The following is a 21,142-nucleotide window of genomic DNA, read 5'->3' as shown; positions in this document are numbered from 1 at the left end:
TGCCACATCATCTCAATCAGGTTGAGGTCAGGACTGACTGGACCAGAAAATGTATTTTCTTCTGTTCAAGCCATTCTGTTGTTGAGTTACTTCTGTGTTTTGGGTCATTGTCCTGTTGCATCACCCAACTTCTGCAGACAGCCTTACATTCTCCTGCAAAATGTTGTGATTAAACTTGGCAATTCATTTTTCCGTCGATGATAGCAAGCTGTCCAGGCCCTGAGGCAGCAAAGCAGCCCTAAACCATGATGGTCTCTCCACCATAGTTTACAGTGGGATTTTATTTTATATTTTACCTTTATTTAACTAGGCCAGTCACTTAAGAACAAATTCTTATTTTCTATGACGGCCTAGGAACAGTGGGTTAACTGCCTTGTTCAGGGGCAGAGCGACAGATTTTTACCTTGTCAGCTCGAGGATTCGATCTTGCAACCATCCGGTTACTAGTCCAACACTCTAACCACTAGGCTACCGGGATGAGGTTTTGATGCTGGTGTGCTGTGCCTTTTTTTCCCTCCACAGTGTTGCGCTGTGTGTTCCTTCCAAACTCCACAACTTTAGGTTCATCTGTCCACAGAATATTTTGCCAGTAGCGCTGTGTAACATCCAGGTGCTCCTTTGTTTGGACAGCTGTGGCTTCTTCCGTGGTGTCCTCCCATGAACACCATTCTTGTTCAGTGTTTTACGTATTGTAGATTCGTCAACAGATGTTAGCTTGTTCCAGAGATTTCTGTACATCTTTAGCTGACACTCTAGGATTCTTCGTAACCTCATTGAGCAGTCATCTTTGCAGGATGGCCACTCCTAGGGAGAGTAGCAACAGTGCTGAAATTTCTCCATTTATAGACAATTTCTCTTACCGTGAGCTGACTTTTAGAGATACTTTTGTAACCCTTTCCAGCTTCATGCAAGGTAACAACTCTTAATCTTAGGTCTTCTGAGATCCCTTTTGTTCAAGGCATGGTTCACATCAGGCAATGCTTCTTGTGAATAGCAAACTCAAATTTTGTGAGTGTTTTTATGGGGCAGGGCAGCTCTAACCAACATCTCCAATCTTGTCTCATTGATTCGACTGCAGGTTAGTTGACTCCTGACTCCAATTACCTTTTGGAGAAGTCATTAGCCTAGGGGTCCACATACTTTTTTCAACCTACACTGTGAATGTTTAAATTATGTATTTTTCTTGTCTATATTGAATACAATCATTTGTGTGTTATTAGTTTAACCACATTGCGTTTGTCTATTGTTGTGACATAAATGAAGATCAGATCAAATTTCAGCAGAACTCCAGGTAATTCCAAAGGGTTCACATATTTTTTCTTGCCACTGTAAATAACCTCTGTACCTGCATGGACTGTACAGTGTCCTGCTCAAACTTCCTAATGTCCTCCTTGACCAGGACCATCTGCTCCTTCAGGAACGACGCCTCCTGCTTCAGAGCCTCCACATCCCGCAGCACTCTGGGCATGTTCTGCAGGGCCTGGTTACTGCTATCTGAAATAGAATTCAAAAACTAAATTAATATGTGCTACGGACTGGGCCCTGGTCAAATGTTTCTGTTGTGTCCGTAAATAGTCAGAAGCTGGCGACATGGCATTGGTACCACAACACAACTGCCAGTGCCAACTCAGATGGAAGAGGTAGATCTGCTCTGACTGCGATACAGGAATTACATTTAATTAGTTAGGAATATGTATCCTATGACTCTTGGTTCTTCCAGTTCAGTTAACAATTGAACCTGGACTACTTTGCTTCCTTTGTGGAACAGGCAGCAATATAATAACACAAAACACAAGAATTAGAGTATGTCTAGGCAGGGCCAACATGTTTTGGTGATATCTAGTATGTCATCAAAATAAATCAATCACTGCACGTTTTTGGACTCACACAGCAGTTTTTACCTGATGAAGTACAATACCATTGGAAATGAATGTTGAAAGTTCCATTTCAATTCCTAAAGCTTAAGTTGAAAATGGTGTTGCTGCTTCCTGTTGACAAGACACACTAAAAAAATAGCCCAGTCATAGTTTTAAAATGTCCAAATCAATATGTAAAAACAGTTTGTGATATTGAAAACCTAAAAATAAAATGTACTATCTAGACACACACAACCGTTCAAAAGTTTGGGGCCACCATCCTGTTCAAAAGAAGGCCAGCATCCCGGAGTCACCTCTTCACTGTTGATGTTGAGACTGGTGTTTTGCAGGTACTATTTAATGAAGCTTGAAAATAAAATGAGAGCCGCACACTCTAGGACCTCAGATGCAAACATTTAATTACCAACGTTTCGACAGGCAAGCGGTCTTCATCAGGGTATAATCACAAACACTGCGGGATGACTCGTTTATATAGTGTCAAAAGACACAGGTGTCTGTAATCATGGCCAAGAGTGGCCTAATATCATTGGTTAATTATCAAATATTAAAATGTCATACAAAGAACAGCCTACAAACAACACATGGATAGCATACGATCATAGATTAATTTGACTAAACAAGCTTACAAACAATTACAATGGCAAAATCACAATAATCACAAGAATGGCTTCAGATCAAAGTCTACGTTGAGACCGAAGGGCGCAAGGGTCTTTAAGTTACAGATCCAGGCAGCCTCTCGTTTTAACAATAAATTATCATGGTCACCCCCTCTCCTAGGGAGGGTGACATGTTCGATGCCAATATAACGCAGAGACGAAATCGAGTGGCCTGCCTTCAAGAAGTGGGCTGCAACTGGATAAGTAAAGTTTTTACACCTAATGGTGCTACGATGCTCTGAGATACGTACTTTTAATTCGCGCTGTTTTACATCATTTTTACCACAAGGACAAGTTATAAGATAAATAACTGCCTTAGTGGAGCACGTGATAACACCTTTGATTGGGATCGATTTCCCTGTTTGTGGGTGTTTGAAGGATCTACATTTATAAGTGCCATTGCATTGAGCACAGCCATTACACTTCCATCCAGTAGGGGCACAAATAGACGTTGTGCAGGGATATCTTGGGGTGGTAAATCAGTGTACCAATTGGTCTGAGATTTCTGCCCCGCGAGAATACGACCAAGGGAAGATCCGAAAACACATTACCGAGACGATCATCGGATTTTAGGATGTGCCAATGTTTGTGAACAATTCCCTTCATTTGTTCAGAGCACTTTGAATAGCAGGTAGTTAGAACACAAGAATGCGTCTTTTTGCAAGACTGACCTTGAAAAAGGTCATGTCTCGTTTTGTTTTGAATGTTCTCAATGGCAATATTAATCTGATCATTCTTGCAGCCCCTCTCCTTGAACTTTCTTTGCATCTCAGCCATATTTCTGTCGAAATCTGATTGTTTTTTGCATATTCTTTTGATTCAACAGAATTGGCTGTAGGGCAAACTATTTTTCAAGGGAAGCGGGTGACAACTATCAGCCCTCAACAAACTGTTACGATCAGTAGGCTTCCTGTTACGATCAGTGTATAGAACATTATCTTCACACAAGATCAGAAGATCAAGAAAACTAATTTGACATGTATCAGATTGCATAGTAAATCTCAGATGCTCAGAACAGGAGTTAAGAAAAGCATGGAACGCCTGGAGCTGTTTTGCATCACCCCTCCATAGAACAAAAATATCATCAATATACCGTTTCCAAATAATGATGCGAGGCAAGAAAACATTTGAGAGGATTGAAAATAGACTGTTTCTCCATGTAACCCACATACAAATTAGAATAGTTAGGAGCCATGGGGGATCCCATAGCAGTACCTTTCGTCTGAATAAAGAAATAATTTAGAAACATTAAATGGTTTTGCGTGAGTCCTATTTCAGCCAATGTTATAATGCATGCACTGGAAGGTAGTTCATTAGGGTCAGGTTGCAGAAGAAAATGTTCCACAGCTACAATACCGCCCTCATGTGGAATATTAGTGTATTACGACTCAACGTCAAAAGTAAATAACAAGGTATTCTCAGGGAGAGGATCAAGAGATTCAATGAGAGATCATACTGCTGGTGTCCTTTACAAAAAGGAGGGGAGCTGTTCTGTGAGTGGTCTAATAAAATAAAAAAAAGTAAACAAAAGTAGATAGAGGGGCCATTACTGCATCAATGTCCGCTACAATAGGGCGCCCTGGAGGTTGTGTAACATTGTGTAATTTCGGCAAAGTGTAGAAAGTGGCAATTTTAGGGTGTTGAATAACCAAAAAATAACATGATTTTTGGGCTCTGACCAGAACTTAAATACCCATCTAGGACAGTAAAGATAGTATTCTGAAATTGGGAAGTATGGTCACTTCTAACTATTTAATGAAGCTGCCAGTTGAGGACTTGTGAGGTGTCGGTTTCTCAAACCGGGGCCTCCCACTCCTCTTTCTATTCTGGTTAGAGCCACAAGGTTCAGAAGGAAGTTCTTTGTGTCTGGCCATTTTGAGCCTGTAATCAGACCCACAAATGCTGATGCTCCAGATACTCAACTAGCCTAAAGAAGGCCAGTTTTATTGCTTCTTTAATCAGAACAACTGTTTTCAGCTGTGCTAACATAATTGCAAATGGGTTTTCTAATGATCAATTAGCCTTTTAAAATTATAAACTTGAATTAGCTAACACAACGTGTCATTGGAACACAGGAGTGATGGTTGCTGATAATGGGCCTCTGTACGCCTATGCAGATATTCCATTTTTAAAAATCTGCCGTTTCCAACTAGAATAGTTATTTACAACATTAACAATGTCTGCACTGTATTTATGATCAATTGATGTTATTTTAAATGGACAAACATTTCTAAGCGACCCCAAACTTTTGAATGGTAGTGTACATGCGCAACAACAGTAATCATATTACTTTAATGTCAGCGCCTTAAACTGATCATGCACAAATGGCAATAAATCACACAATCAGTTGGGGTGATATGCACTGTTGAAACTACCACAACTCAAAAAACACATAGCAAGTGGAGATATTTTCACAACACTGGTTAGAGGACAACCTGCAGGACACAGTCAGCTCCATTTTGGAATGTGGATTTTGATATGTGAGAAACACAACACTTTTGTAAACCAGTCATTGATTGTCACATTGAAATCAATTGCGCGAGAGGGGGAGATCAGGGTGCACGTCCTGTTAAAACTAACACAGCTCAAAAACCATCTGGGAGTAATGTGTGCACCACTGATTAGATAACAATTTGTAGAAGACAGCTGTCAACATGTTGAAGTGTTGCATTTTGATTTAAGTGGGTTGCTAACATAACGTAAGTGTAACGCAACACTTTTAGTGTTATATCACGCTGAAATCAATAGAACAGGGAGGTAAACGATTGAACAGTGCTACACCCAAAAGGCCACATGGAAGAACCTCTACATGGTTAGATGAATGGCAGATGTTGATTTCAGAAGGCTGCCACCACGGAAAAGGTAAGAAACCACTTTCAGTAAGTTATCCTCAACGAATCACGACCCGCCAAAAGATATCAACAGTGACAACAGCTGCCTGCTATTTAAGTCATAGTTGACTGTCAAATCAGTTTATTGGTGTGGCCAGTGACTTTTTACAGAGAGACCATCCTGAATTATCCATGCCATTTCAGAAAGAAAACTATACCTGCGTTCTAAGTCCTGCGACCCCAGCGCGTATGACAAAAATCAAGAGTACAAAAGATATTGATCGGTTTTAAGCAACCGATTGTGTAATTTTGTCTTTTAAAACATCACCAATCTGAGGTAAAAACTACGTACAATTCTCCCCAATTTGATGTGGGGAAAACATCTGCTTGTGATGTTACCGAGTTACAGTTCATATAAGGAAATCAGTCAATTGAAATAAATGAATTAGGCCCTAATCTATGGATTTCACATGACTGGGAATACAGATACCTTAAAAAAAGGTTGGGGCGTGGATCAAAAAACCAGTCAGTATCTGGTGTGACCACCATTTGCCTCATGCAGCGCGACATATCTCTGTTGCATAGAGTTGATCAGGCTGTTGATTGTGGCCTGTGGAATGTTGTCCCACTCCCCTTCAATGGCTGTGTGAAGTTGCTGGATATTGGCGGGAACTGGAACACGCTGTTGTACAAGTTGATCCAGTTCATCCCAAACAGGCTCAATGGGTGACAAATCTCTGTGCATTCAAATTGCCATTGATAAAATGCAATCGTGCTCGTTGTCTGTAGCTTATGCCTGCCCATACCATAACCCAGGGATGTAAACAAATGTGTGCACAACATTTGAGAGAAATAAGATTTACATGTAGCTTTATTAATTTTGTTCAGTATACACAGGGCCGGTCCCGGCCGACATAGGAGAGACAAAAATTGCCGCCCCCGGCAAATTTAGAATGTCAGACCAAAAAGGAATGTCCATGGATATGGAAATGAAGGCTGGGCCGAACTACATCAAACAATCAAAAAGACATCCAAAAAGGAATGTCCATGGATGTGGAAATGAAGGCTGGTCCGAACTACATCAAACAATCAAAAAGACATCCAAAAAGGAATGTCCATGGATGTGGAAATGAAGGCTGGTCCGAACTACATCAAACAATCAAAAAGACATCCAAAAAGGAATGTCCATGGATGTGGAAATGAAGGCTGGTCCGAACTACATCAAACAATCAATGAAGGCTGGTCCGAACTACATCAAACAATCAAAAAGACATCCAAAAAGGAATGTCCATGGATGTGGAAATGAAGGCTGGGCCGAACTACATCAAACAATCAAAAAGACATCCAAAAAGGAATGTCCATGGATGTGGAAATGAAGGCTGGTCCGAACTACATCAAACAATCAAAAAGACATCCAAAAAGGAATGTCCATGGATGTGGAAATGAAGGCTGGTCCGAACTACATCAAACAATCAAAAAGACATCCAAAAAGGAATGTCCATGGATGTGGAAATGAAGGCTGGTCCGAACTACATCAAACAATCAAAAAGACATCCAAAAAGGAATGTCCATGGATGTGGAAATGAAGGCTGGGCCGAACTACATCAAACAATCAAAAAGACATCCAAAAAGGAATGTCCATGGATGTGGAAATGAAGGCTGGTCCGAACTACATCAAACAATCAAAAAGACATCCAAAAAGGTGTCAGTACGTGCTTACTAAGATACAGTGTCAGACGAAATTACATTTTAGGAATGACTATCTATGTGGTAGGCCTACCGTTTGTAAAACACCCCAAAATAGGCAGGTCCAGACAGAACAACAAAAAAACACGTCAGCCCGTGCTTACTGGGATGTAGCCTACCATGTCTGCCTGCAATATCCTTTTTTGAATGCCCATCCATGTGGTAGGCTCACTGTTTGTAAAGCAGGCCGTTGCATTGGCTTTACTAGTCCTGATTCCTGTGACTAATCAATGTGGCTTTATAAGATCTGAATATCTGCTACCCAACTTTATCAGGAGTTATCCTGAGCCTATTTCCAATGTGTTTACACAGTGGGAAATGCAGAAGTATTCTCTTATTCGCTATGATCAGCTCGTAAAAAAATTATTGATACAAACTTGAAACTACTGATCATGACAATTAATCCACGGGATGAATCTCCTGGACAGCAGTTGTGAGTAGCCTGATTGTACATTTTACTTGTTTATTAACATGTCAGCACATTTTTGATTTGACTGGACACCATTTAGGTTAGGCTATTCGATCTGATTAATCAACATGATGTAAAAAGTATCCATCTCATTACATTCTATACAGAAAAGGCCACATACTCTTTCTACCATATGCTATATCAGCTACATGATTTATGTTAGATGTCTGTTTCCCTGCCTTTGGGCTCTAGTTATCACATGGCGGTATCAGCGCTCACCAAAAATGTGCAAATGCCACTGGTTGAGAGAAATTGTCCTTGTTTTTGGGCAGAATTATGAGAGGTTGCATGTGTTGTTGGAGGTGCATCTTGTTCAGTTTCTCTGCCGCCCTCATCAATCTGCTGCCATAGATGGCCGCCTAATCCTGCCTAATGAGCGGTCCAACCCAGAGTATATGTCCGGTCACGGTGTGAAACACTAACGAAAATGCATCGTTAACCTGCTACGAAAATCACTTCCGGTCGTAGATGTTTCGAAGTGGCATGAATGGAGTATGTCCCATGTCACAGTTAACCCATAGGTTAAAGTTAGTTAAACAAATCTTTGGTTACCCTCGATTGCATTGTTGACTTCCTGGATGAACACCTGCAGTTTCATGACCAGCGTTGCCGCGTGCGCATCTGCCTTCCCAGGCGCATCCTTCTGCATCTTGAAGGCCCCGTTCACCCAGTCCTTCACATCGAAATCATCGTCCAGAAATTTGGAGAAGTCCATTTTGCTGTCCGAAAAAACTTCAGATTGCTGGTGAATGCAGGTCAAGAGAACCCAACGCTCTGTGTGTGGATTAAAACAAATTGGACACCGACAGCTTCGATAAATACCAATAACATTAACTATATGGCTCATATATTTATCAAATAGTAGCTACATGTATATTACAAGTAACACTCACCCTTTCACTTCTGAATCTGACATGCACAAATACTTCAAATGCAGGTTAACGTTAGCCAAGTCCGGGTGATGTAGATCTGCTTCTTTTCATTTGGAACAATCTAATATCTCCCCATTACAGGTTTAGAAACGAACAGAAAATAAACAGCCCATGAGAAGGAAATGACCATAATAACTAAATAGAGTTCGAGCAAAGCAACTGCCTCCTCCAGAGTTAATTTGAATGGACTAAAACATCAAAAAAATAAATCGGAGTTTCAGTTTCGAACAGTAAATTCCGGTTTGAGCTCACTCGATGACCTTCCCCTAGAAGCAAAAGAGGATAAATGGTTCCTATACCGCGTCCCCATTGCAATTATCCCTGCTCGACAATGTATCAAGATTATATAAAATATTTTATTAAATATTAATTCAAAGCATCCATGAGGTTAACCTTCACCATCAATTATAACATGTGTAGATAAACAAACAAAATACTGAGGAACGAATTTATTTCTGTTACACTCAAAGTCCCTTAAAAACCTAATCCTGCTTCGTGGTGGCCTTTTTTGATGAGGTTAAAAGGCAGCCGCCATCAAACTAGACTGGAGTATAATTCCCTTATACTTTGCTCGAAAAAAGGAAAATAAATAAACAAATACCCTACCATTTTACCCTAAATGTGTTAAAAACACACCACCCTACTCTAATATTTAAACCTGTCTTGTCCTACTTCAGGCCAAAAGCCTGAAAGGACGTGACACCATCACTCAAGACACCCTGTAACTCTTCTGATGTCAAATATTGTACACCCAAATACTTATCTGCAGCTGCCACCACAACCTCTATTTTCTGCAACTTACGTTCCATCCCTGCAGATAACCATTGCAAATGAATGGTAAAAGTCCAATATGACTGAAGCACATATCACTCGTTGGCCTATCCCTCTGTGTTGATACAGATCTACTACTCACACGTATCCTCTCAGGATCCCTCCACCATGGTGCCGGAGGGGATGGCTGCCGTTTTTCGGGCTCCTAACCAATTGTGCTATTTAGTGTGTTTTTTCGCATTGTTTGTAATACATTTTTTCCATAATGTTGATTCTACCGTCTCTTATGACCAAAAAGAGCTTCTGGATATCAGAACTGCGATTACTCACCTCGAACTGGACAAACATTTTTTCTTTGAGTCGAACACAAAGGATATAATGTTGCTCCCAGACAAGGCCCAAATCCCCGTCATTCACATTAAGAAAATAAGGAAATACAGGGGGCGGAGATCGGGGTGACTTGTGAGAATTTGTTGGCGATTGGGTAACCCGCCTCTACCATCCGTTTTATTAGCCAACGTACAATCACTGGAGAAAAAACTGGAAGAGCTTTGTTTGAGACTATCCTGCAAATTTGACATAAAAAACAGTAATATCTTATGTTTCACCGAGTCTTGGCTGAACGACGACACTGATAATGTACAGATGGCTCGGATTTCCATGCATCGGCAGGATAGATCAGCTACATCTGGTAAAAAGAGGAGTGTGTGTCTGTTTGCCAATAACAGCTGTTGCGCTATGTCTAAAATTAAGGTAGTCACGAGGTATTGCTTGCCCGAAGTAGAGTTCCTCATGATAAGCTGTGGACCACACTTTCTACCAAGATATTTACTACCACAAACCGACGCTGGCACTAAGACTGCGCTCAACTAGCTATAAGCAAACAAGAAAATGCTCATCCAGAAGTGGCGCTCCTAGTGGTCGGAGACTTTAATGCAGGCAAACTTAAACCCATTTTACCTAATTTCTACCAGCATGTCACATGTGCAACTTGAGACCACCTTTACTCCACATACAGAGATGAATACCAAGCTCTCCCTCACCCTCCATTTGGCAAATCTGACAATACTCCTGTCCTCCTGATTTCTGATTACAAGCACAAATTAAAGCAGGAAGTACCAGTTACTCACTCAATACGGAAGTGGACAGATGGCACGGATCCCACGCTACAGGACTGTTTTGCTAGAACAGACTGGAATATGTTCCGGGATTAATCCAATGGCATTGAGGAGTATACCACCTCAGTCACCGGTTTCATCAATAAGTGCATCGGTGACGTTGTCCCCACAGAGACCATACGTACATATCCCAACCAGAAGCCAAGGATTACAGGCAACATCCGCACTGAGCTAAAGGCTGGAGCTGCTGCTTTCACGGAGCAGGATACTAATCAGTACTCTTATAAGAAATCTATGCCCTCAGATGAACCATCAAACAGGCAAAGCGTCAATACAGGAAGGACTAAGGAAGGACTAGAATGTGCGTTGAAGATGTCGTTCCCATAGCAACGATTAAAACATTCCCTAACCAGAAACCGTGGATTGATGGCAGCATTCGTGTGAAACTGAAAGCGCGAACCACTGCTTTTAATCAGGGCAAGGTGTCTGGTGACATGACTGAATACAAACAGTGCAGCTATTCCCTCCGCAAGGCTATTAAACAAGCTAAGCGTCAGTACAGAGACAAAGTAGAATCTCAATTCAACGGCTCAGACACAAGAGGCATGTGGCAGGGTCTACAGTCAATCACGGACTACAGGAAGAAATCCAGCCCAGTCACGGACCAGGATGTCTTGCTCCCAGGCAGACTAAATAACTTTTTGCCCGCTTTGAGGACAATACAGTGCCACTGACACGGCCTGCAATGAAAACATGCAGTCTCTCCTTCACTGCAGCCGAGGTGAGTAAGACATTTAAACGTGTTAACCCTCGCAAGGCTGCAGGCCCAGACGGAATCCCCAGCCGCGCCCTCAGAGCATGCGCAGACCAGCTGGCCGGTGTGTTTACGGACATATTCAATCAATCCCTATACCAGTCTGCTGTTCCCACATGCTTCAAGAGGACCACCATTGTTCCTGTTCCCAAGAAAGCTAAGGTAACTGAGCTAAACGACTACCGCCCCGTAGCACTCACATCCGTCATCATGAAGTGCTTTGAGAGACTAGTCAAGGACCATATCACCTCCACCCTACCTGACACCCTAGACCCACTCCAATTTGCTTACCGCCCAAATAGGTCCACAGACGATGCAATCTCAACCACAATGCACACTGCCCTAACCCATCTGGACAAGAGGAATACCTATGTGAGAATGCTGTTCATCGACTACAGCTCGGCATTCAACACCATAGTACCCTCCAAGCTCATCATCAAGCTCGAGACCCTGGGTCTCGACCCCGCCCTGTGCAACTGGGTACTGGACTTCCTGACGGGCCGCCCCCAGGTGGTGAGGGTAGGCAACAACATCTCCTCCCCGCTGATCCTCAACACTGGGGCCCCACAAGGGTGCGTTCTGAGCCCTCTCCTGTACTCCCTGTTCACCCACGACTGCGTGGCCACGCACGCCTCCAACTCAATCATCAAGTTTGCGGACGACACAACAGTGGTAGGCTTGATTACCAACAACGACGAGACGGCCTACAGGGAGGAGGTGAGGGCCCTCGGAGTGTGGTGTCAGGAAAATAACCTCACACTCAACATCAACAAAACTAAGGAGATGATTGTGGACTTCAGGAAACAGCAGAGGGAACACCCCCCTATCCACATCGATGGAACAGTAGTGGAGAGGGTAGCAAGTTTTAAGTTCCTCGGCATACACATCACAGACAAACTGAATTGGTCCACTCACACAGACAGCATCGTGAAGAAGGCGCAGCAGCGCCTCTTCAACCTCAGGAGGCTGAAGAAATTCGGCTTGTCACCAAAAGCACTCACAAACTTCTACAGATGCACAATCGAGAGCATCCTGGCGGGCTGTATCGCCGCCTGGTACGGCAACTGCTCCGCCCTCAACCGTAAGGCCCTCCAGAGGGTAGTGAGGTCTGCACAACGCATCACCGGGGGCAAACTACCTGCCCTCCAGGACACCTACACCACCCGATGTTACAGGAAGGCCATAAAGATCATCAAGGACATCAACCACCCGAGCCACTGCCTGTTCACCCCGCTATCATCCAGAAGGCGAGGTCAGTACAGGTGCATCAAAGCTGGGACCGAGAGACTGAAAAACAGCTTCTATCTCAAGGCCATCAGACTGTTAAACAGCCACCACTAACATTGAGTGGCTGCTGCCAACACACTGACACTGACTCAACTCCAGCCACTTTAATAATGGGAATTGATGGGAAATTATGTAAATATATCACTAGCCACTTTAAACAATGCTACCCTATATAATGTTACTTACCCTACATTATTCATCTCATATGCATACGTATATACTGTACTCTATATCATCGACTGTATACTTATGTAATACATGTATCACTAGCCACTTTAACTATGCCACTTTGTTTACATTCTCATCTCATATGTATATGCTGTACTCGATACCATCTACTGTATCTTGCCTATGCTGCTCTGTACCATCACTCATTCATATATCCTTATGTACATATTCTTTATCCCCTTACACTGTGTATAAGACAGTAGTTTTGGAATTGTTAGTTAGATTACTTGTTGGTTATTACTGCATTGTCGGAACTAGAAGCACAAGCATTTCGCTACACTCGCATTAACATCTGCTAACCATGTGTATGTGACAAATAAAATTTGATTTGATTTGAAGATTGAATCCTACTACACCGGCTCTGATGCTCGTCGGATGTGGCAGGGCTTGCAAACTATTACGGACTACAAAGTGAATCCCAGTTGCGAGCTGCTCAGTGACGCGAGCCTACCAGACGGGCTAAATGCCTTTTATGCTTGTTTCAAGACAAGCAACACTGAAACATGCATGAGAGTTCCAGCTGTTCTGGACAACTGTGTGATCATGCTCTCCGTAGCCGATGGGAGCAAGACCATTAAACAGGTAAATCATCTCAAGGCTGCGGGGCCAGACGGATGACCAGGACGTGTACTCAGAGCATGCAGGGACCAGCTGGCAAGTGTCTTCACTGACATTTTTAACATCTGCCTAACCAAATCTGTAATACCTACATGTTTCAAGCAGACCACCATAGTCCCTGTCCCCAAGAAAGCGAAGGTAACTTGCTTAAATGACTAGCACTCACGTCGGTAGCCATGAAGTGCTTTGTAAGGCTGGTCTTTGCTCACATCAACACCATCATCCTGTAAACCCTAGACCCACTCCAATTTGCATACCGCCCCAACAGATCCACAGATGACGCAATCTCCATCGCACTCCCCAACTGACTGCCCGCGGGCCAAATCTGGCACGCCAGCAATATTATTTTGCCACTCAAAGCCCCCAAAATAAATTATGAATATTTTTGTTCATCCCCCCCCAAAAAATGTATATATATATATATATGTATATATATAATGTTTTATCTTGGACCTGAGATGCAAAACGTCCCAAATGCAATATCCCAAGAGGGAAGTGACCCTACCTAAATAATGCAAAAGTTACAATTGCACTATATTCATGAGGAGAGAGAATGCAGGAGACTGTCAACTAATAAAGCAGGCAGCGGACCATTTTTTTTAGGTGCTGAAATGTAAAGCTGCAACCGCAGCACAATCAAAAGAAGGTGAACAGCACCCGGTGCTGAAAATATAGCTAACTTATTATGCAAGTGGTGCCAAGCAACAGATGGAGAAAAACTACACCAGTCTATTAATTCATTTCAACAATAATCTTCATTTTAATTTGAGTTTACAAACAACAAGAGGGCTTAATTGAAGTCCATTTTTTCAGAGCGAAGGCCCATATAAAATAACTTAACTGGCTGAGGTAAGCTATGTGGCTAACAGCATCTTTCACAAGAAAAACAAATTGGTCTAATAGAAGAGTCTTGGGACAACCTGCTCCTGTAACGATGAAACAAACAGAAAATACTGTCAACATGAGACCTAAAATAGCCATGGATACGCACTAATAATAATAATCATCACAATAATGTTATTAGCCTATTTGACTATTTCTTAAATACTAAGTTACTTACTTAATGGGAAACATTGTATTTCCCCTGGACACAATCTTGTGGATTTCGGGTGGCTGTTCTAGCTTGTATGGCTCCCTGGGCGAACCCCACCTTCAGTGACCCCCCACCCCAAAAAAGCACCATTCTGCACTATCTGACATTTGGAGCAACACAAATAAATAATCAATCATTACATTTAAAACTATATAAACAAATACAAAAATAAGACTCATAGATATCAAAAAGTAATAACAAAGACAAAGAAACAAATTGTAGTATACAAATAAAATAGAATAGAATTATTACACTATTACCCGATTGCTAACAAAAAACACAAATTTTACAAATCCTTTACCACACAAATAGAATAACACACTTGTAAAGAGGAGAACCTGATTATTACACTATTTCACTTCAAACAAGAAACACACAAACTAAAGTGCACAACTAATTGCCTTACTAATTGCATTGGTACTGTACAAAGTTAGAGGTGTGCTATTTGAAAGATTCCCCCACTCCGCCTACCTCAGACATCTGAGTGGGAGACCATCCCAAGCAGTAGGTTAATTGAACCACAGTCCCACGCGGTGACATGATATCATTGACGCGACGTGTAAATTAGTGATAGAAAACCGATCGCACAAATGTCACCATTTGGAATATTATTATATTTATTTTTTTATGTTTGTCAGTTTTTTTATTTTTTTATGTTTATGTAAATATTATATATTTTTTTACGTTTATGTAAGAATTATATTTTTACGTAATATTTTTTATATTTTTTATGTTTATGTTTATGTAATTATTTCATTTTTATGTAATTATTCATATTTTTTATTTTTATGTAAAAATTATATTTTTACGTAATATTTTTTTTATTTTTATGTTTGTAATTATTACGTTTTTATGTCATTAATATTTGTTATGTTTATGTAAAAAAAATCTGTTTATGTAATTTTTTAATTTTTTTAATGTAATTATATATATTTTTTTTTATGTAATTATTATTATTTTTTAATGTAATTATTATAATTTTTTTATGTTTATGATGTTATTATTTTATGTTTGTAAAAATAAATGTTTTTTATGCTTATGTAATATTTTTATTTTTACGTTTATGTAATTACTATTATTTTTTGTGTGGGCGCCTCATGTCGCCCTCGGCAAGATGCCGCACTGGGCGGCTGCCCATGTCGCCTATGCCTAAATCCGCCACTGGGTGAGAGGGATGGGATTTTGATGCACAGGCAGGATTGGATTTTGATGCACATGACTTATGTAGAAGCCAGTTCCTGTTGTGAGTCTTCATTGCATTCACAGAGGAGGACTCGCAGGTGTAAGTCGATCCAAACTTTGTTAGCACGTTAATTTCGCTCTGGAATTCAATCAGCTCAGTTTGAATTGCTGCCTCATCCAGCAAGGGTATCGTTGTCTTAGCGAGGGAGGAGAATTCCTCACCTGGGCGGACTGTAAGAGGATCACGTACAAACTCATTGATATCCTTGGGCATGCTGTAGTCTTCTAATCTGGTGCAGAAGTTGTCCCTCAGCTGCTTGATGAAATCTTCCATCACCTCGGTGACAATGCTGCGGCCTGGTCCCTCTGCCTGTCATTTCTTCAGTGTGCTGAAGTTCAGTAGGCTTCCAGAGGACAAGTACAAATCGAACAACTCAAGTTTCCTAGTAAAGCTTTTTCCACCATGTCCACGACTGGTTTCCCTCTTCCTTGTAACTGCAGATTTAACCCGTTTAAGTTACAGAATATGTCAGCCAAGAAAGCTACATTAGAGAGGAATTCCTCAATTTCCAGAATACGAAGGTGGTCAGCTGCTGCCCTCATTTTGCTTTTTCTGACAAAATCCACAACCTGGTCATGCAGCTCACAGAATCGCTCTAGAGTTTTTCCTTTACTCAGCCAGCACATGTTGTTGTGAAGCAGGAGCTCATGGTGGATAGCCTCCTCTGATTCTGTCACAAGCTTACGGAAAAGACGGTGCCGTGTGCTTGATGTCCCCCTGACAAGTTTGATTATGCGCACTAGTTTATCCATCACATCTTTCAGCTCACCGTTTAGTCTGGCACACAGCACACTCTGATGGATGAGACAATGCACGCCATTCATTTGTGGGGCGATTTCCTTCATCCTGCTGACAAGGCCCCTGTGTCTGCCCACCAAAGCAGGAGCCCTGTCGGTGACCACAAAGTTGACTTTTCGAATGATAAGCCATGCTGCGTAAACAATTCTTCCAGCTTTGTGAATAGGATGTCCCCGGTGGTGTGTCCTTCGAGGGGAATATGTGCCAATAGCTCTTCTTTAAAGACATTTCCATGAATATAACAGACATATACTGTACACACAACAGTGCTACATCGGTGTTGTCAGTACTCTCGTCAATAGCCTGGAAAAATTGCTCAGTCTGACTGAGCCTCTCCAGAACAACCCTATGGACTATTTAAATACCTCCGCGTCTGTGAAGGGCATGCTGTGTTTGGTTAGAACCCAGGACGCTTTTAGGGAGGCACTTGTGACTTTCTGTTGTTGGGTCAGGCCACAAAGGAGGATTCTGCTGCTGTGTTGTAGCAGAAAAATATACTTTAATATTGATAACCATCTAGATGTCACCTTGACACATACATGTTGCCTACTGCTCAATGGGGAGGGCACTTTCTACACACCCACTCCTTTCCACTTGCCTACTACTTTCCTTTCTACACACCCACTCCTTTCCACATGCCTACTACTTTCCTTTCTACACACCCACTCCTTTCCACATGCCTACTACTTTCCTTTCTACACACCCACTCCTTTCCACATGCCTACTACTTTCCTTTCTACACACCCACTCCTTTCCACATGCCTACTACTTTCCTTTCTACACACCCACTCCTTTCCACATGCCTACTACTTTCCTTTTGACAAACCTACTACTATCCTTTTGACACACCCACTCACCCTTAGTCTGGTCGCCATAGTGGGATGCAGCTAACCCCTATTTCACAACTAGCAATATAGAATTCTACAAACAAGGTGACAGTAAACATGTGGTCCCCAACGAATGATGCAATTGGGCCAATTATTCAAATGTATGTTGCGTGGATTAATGAGAGAGAAAAAAAACAACCAAGTATTTTTTCCCCTCACTGGAAATCTAAACTGAATAGCTCACAATGGACAGGAAGTCAGAACTGACTCCACTGCTTCATAGGGAGATGCAGTTACGTTTTACTATAGCACCCCCTTTGGGCCAATCAGTATAATTTTGTAAATATCTAATCTCCATGGCAAGATGTATCATTGACCCAAGTTTCATAAAAAATAGGACCAGTGGTGTCTGAGATATTGCGCGCGTCACACATACTTACGGAAACATAATCATAGTCCCCCTCCCCCCCATTTCATTGTGGGAGAAAATAAATGTGATTATTCCTCTTTTTTTAAATAATATATAGTACGGTCATCTCTAGGAGACAGAACACATCTCCTTACTGAGTGGTATGACGGCTGCATGGTCCTATGGTGTTTATACTTGCGTACTATTGTTTGTACAGATAAACGTGGTACCGTCAGCCGTTTGTAAATTGCTTGTGTCATGCACAAAGTAGATGTCCTAACCGACTTGCCAAAACTATAGTTTGTTAACAAAGAATTTGTAGTGGTTGAAAAACTAGTTTTAATGACTCCAACCTAAGTGCATGTAAACTTCCGACTTCATCTGTATATTCTGTATTCCACTCTATTTTAGTCAATGCCACTCCGACATTGCTCATCCTAGCATTTATATATTTCTTAATTCCATTATTTTAGATTTGTGCATATTGTTGTGAATTGTTAGATACTACTACACTGTTGGAGTAAGGAACACAAGCATTTCGCTACACTCGCAATTACATCTGCTAAATATGTGTATGTGACCAATAACATTTGATTTGGTACAGTTCTACTACTCACACCACTCCTCTCAGGATCCCTCCCCCTTGACCCATCTACTTTCTTCACTGCCTCAGCATACAACAGCCTCTGCTCTACTCTAACCCTGGTAACATCAAACTGCCTCTCTCTCACTGGACATTTCTGATCCCCAGCCCCATGGGAACTTTTACAATTAACACATACCGCTTCTTTCCCCAATACTAAACATAACTTTGTCTCATGCCCTACTGTATACTTCTCACACCTAGGAATCTCCCTCCTACACACTGCTGATACATGCCAATAAGCTTGACATCTGTAACACCGTAATGTATTTGGTGCAAAAGCTTGCACCGAAAAACGGATATATCTTAACATCACTTTGTCGGGCATAGACTCAACATCAAATCTCAAATGAACTCACAAGGACTCTGCTGTTTCTCCACTCACATAACCCTGTCTGTGTCGCACCAAACGACAAGCATCACAGACACCGGGAATCTTCCCCTTCATTTGGTCCACTTTCACATGTACCGCTACCCCAGTAATCACTCCTTTCAATTGGGCCCTTTTCTTGAGAGCAAAACAATTCACATCTCGTTCTCAGTCGTTTGACGCAGAGCGCCTGCTCCTTCTGACCAACAGAAACACAAACCATTATCACAAGGCCACTTCGGGTTACCTTCAACGATTCCACAGCACTTAACTCTGTTTTCACCCATCCTGAAATCACAAATGGATCAGCGGAAAGTCAAGGGTCCAAGGGTCTTCTACTGTCACAGACTCATCTTTATCCTAACCCTCTGTGCAAGCCTCTGGCTCTGAGAACTTCCCACCTACCACCTCCGATACATCGCCCTCATTCACATTGATTTCTCCTCCTGTCTTTAATCTGGTGTAGAGCTCACTCTGCTTAAACTTTCTACCATTCTTCTTCATCAAACCATCTCCCTTTTTTCCTCCATTTTGAACCAATTCAAGCTCACCCTCTTCCAACCTCTCTCTCTTCGACCACCTCTCCCTCTCTTTTCCCTCCATTCCTCCTCCGTAATCCAAGTATACGTCTGCTTACGATACTACTGCACTTCTTCTTACATACATCTCATCCTTGCCCTGTCAAGGTACACCATTCCCCACTCGCTCCCACCCAAACACTATTTGCCTCCAGCTGCTGTCGCAGTTGGCTACATAAAACAATGATATAAAATAATCACAAATGTTTGAGGTGAAAAAGTACACATTTCCTGACTCATAGCCGATTAGTACTTTTGACAAAAGCCCATTCGGCCGTACACTTTCAATAAAACAACGAATTTGTCCACACTTTGCGGATTTCTGAATCCTGAATCATCAAAGGAGCAGCACGAGGCCTGCATCTAGCAACTTCACATGACCCATTTTTGCAGGGGTTTCAACACACCACTACAGGGAGAGAGAGGGAGAAAGGGCAAATTCCACTGAACTTGTTTTATTGTATGGAACCACTTGGAAGTTTATGGATTTTGGGTAAACTTCTCCTTTAATAGATCCGAGGCAAATCTTAGAGCTCTAGAGGGTTACAGTCATGAAATTGCCTCTTGCTTTAAGTATCAAATATCTAAATACGCACATCCTCTGTGCAAGTTAATCTACCCAATCAAAAGTCATTAGCAACAAACCCTATGAGTGCATCATGAGAGATCCGCACGGCTCAGAAACAATCGCTAGCCCCTAACCACACAATTGTATAGAGCTGAAGGGATAAGATAAATAAATGATTATGGCTGTTGCTCCTCCTTGCCCTCTGATAGACTTGCCATATTGCTTGATCCTATCCAATCCTTTCAGATCTACCCATTCCTGCGGGGCACTTTGAATCATGCCATTGTGACAATGTTTCACATGGTTCCCTATTTTGTGAGTTTCCACTATTCATAAAACAGATGCACAGTGGAGGTCCATGGCTTTTCTCTGATTAACCTCTACTGTCAAGAGACCGTGGCTTGATCGGTGAACATGGATCCACCTATCTTAACATTAACCAAGACACGTATATATGACATCATGTGACAAAATGTTCAGGCAGGGAGCCTGCTGAGTATGCGTCACAGGATATTGTGATCATGAGAGCCTCCTATCTATTGTGGCAGATTAATCCCAAATTGCCTCCTCAAACATCACAGTAATAAAATTACTGGATCAATAGCCATTCAGCCACCATAGAGAAAGAACCAGAGCACAAATGATCTCCATTCAACTGTGACTTTTATATCCATATTACAAAATCATGTATTTAATTATCATTGTGAGTGTCAAATTTGGCAGGTAGAAGGGCCTATGGAACGCTAGCTAAGGAAAAGGTAGACTACTAAATTACCTGTGATTACATCACGGATGAAGGGGCTTTGCCGTGGCGTGGTTGGGGTTCGCTCTCACCGCCTGCCTGCTTATAAAAAGATGTAGAGGGGGAGGGTGGAGAAAGGAGGGGTGGGAGTACTCTGCACAATCTCTCTCTGGCTCACACACTCATCGTTACTCACATACTGTCCCTGGCTCTTTGAGCCACCGCTTGCTGGGAGCGATACAGTGGGGATTCTCGGCTCCTCGACCACACAATCACTCACGCTCCACTGCTGCATATCACATTTTACTGTAAATTACCCTCTCATGCATGGTATCCCAGTGCCAAATGCAGAAATCAATTTGAATGATTTCATAACGGCATTGTACAGTTTAGCCACTCAATGGGGAATTTAGTCACTGAATGCCTAGCTAGATTTCAAAGGGAAACCCTGCAGCGGAGCACACCAAAATAGACTACAATAGGGGATTACCTTAAAAAAGAATGGACATAATCTAAAAATAAAG

The 21,142-nt window shown here is 41.9% G+C and overlaps 1 protein-coding gene across 4 annotated transcripts in view; it reads right to left on the bottom strand.

The window, feature by feature from the left end:
- LOC112224081 (conserved oligomeric Golgi complex subunit 7) overlaps positions 1 to 20,992 on the bottom strand; it is a 46,078-nt gene extending 25,086 nt beyond the window's left edge. For 2 of the 4 annotated variants that reach the window (XM_024387376.1, XM_024387377.1), the window contains exons 1-3: positions 8,473 to 8,787; positions 8,132 to 8,353; positions 1,346 to 1,494 (exon numbers count right to left, since the gene is read on the bottom strand). In XM_024387376.1, coding sequence (XP_024243144.1) covers positions 1,346 to 1,494; positions 8,132 to 8,294 — 312 coding nt within the window. In that variant the 5' untranslated portion in view covers positions 8,295 to 8,353; positions 8,473 to 8,787. Of the gene's footprint in view, positions 1 to 1,345; positions 1,495 to 8,131; positions 8,354 to 8,472; positions 8,788 to 20,651 lie in introns of those variants that run through there. The other 2 variants (XM_042305887.1, XM_024387378.2) reach the window with 2 other exon arrangements.
- Positions 20,993 to 21,142: the final 150 nt, after the last annotated feature.

This window comes from Oncorhynchus tshawytscha, linkage group LG25, assembly GCF_018296145.1.
Source record: "Oncorhynchus tshawytscha isolate Ot180627B linkage group LG25, Otsh_v2.0, whole genome shotgun sequence".
Classification (NCBI taxonomy): Eukaryota; Metazoa; Chordata; class Actinopteri; order Salmoniformes; family Salmonidae; genus Oncorhynchus; species Oncorhynchus tshawytscha.
The sequence above is the reverse complement of the archived record's forward strand: the minus strand, read 5'-3'. Positions and strand labels throughout refer to the sequence as shown.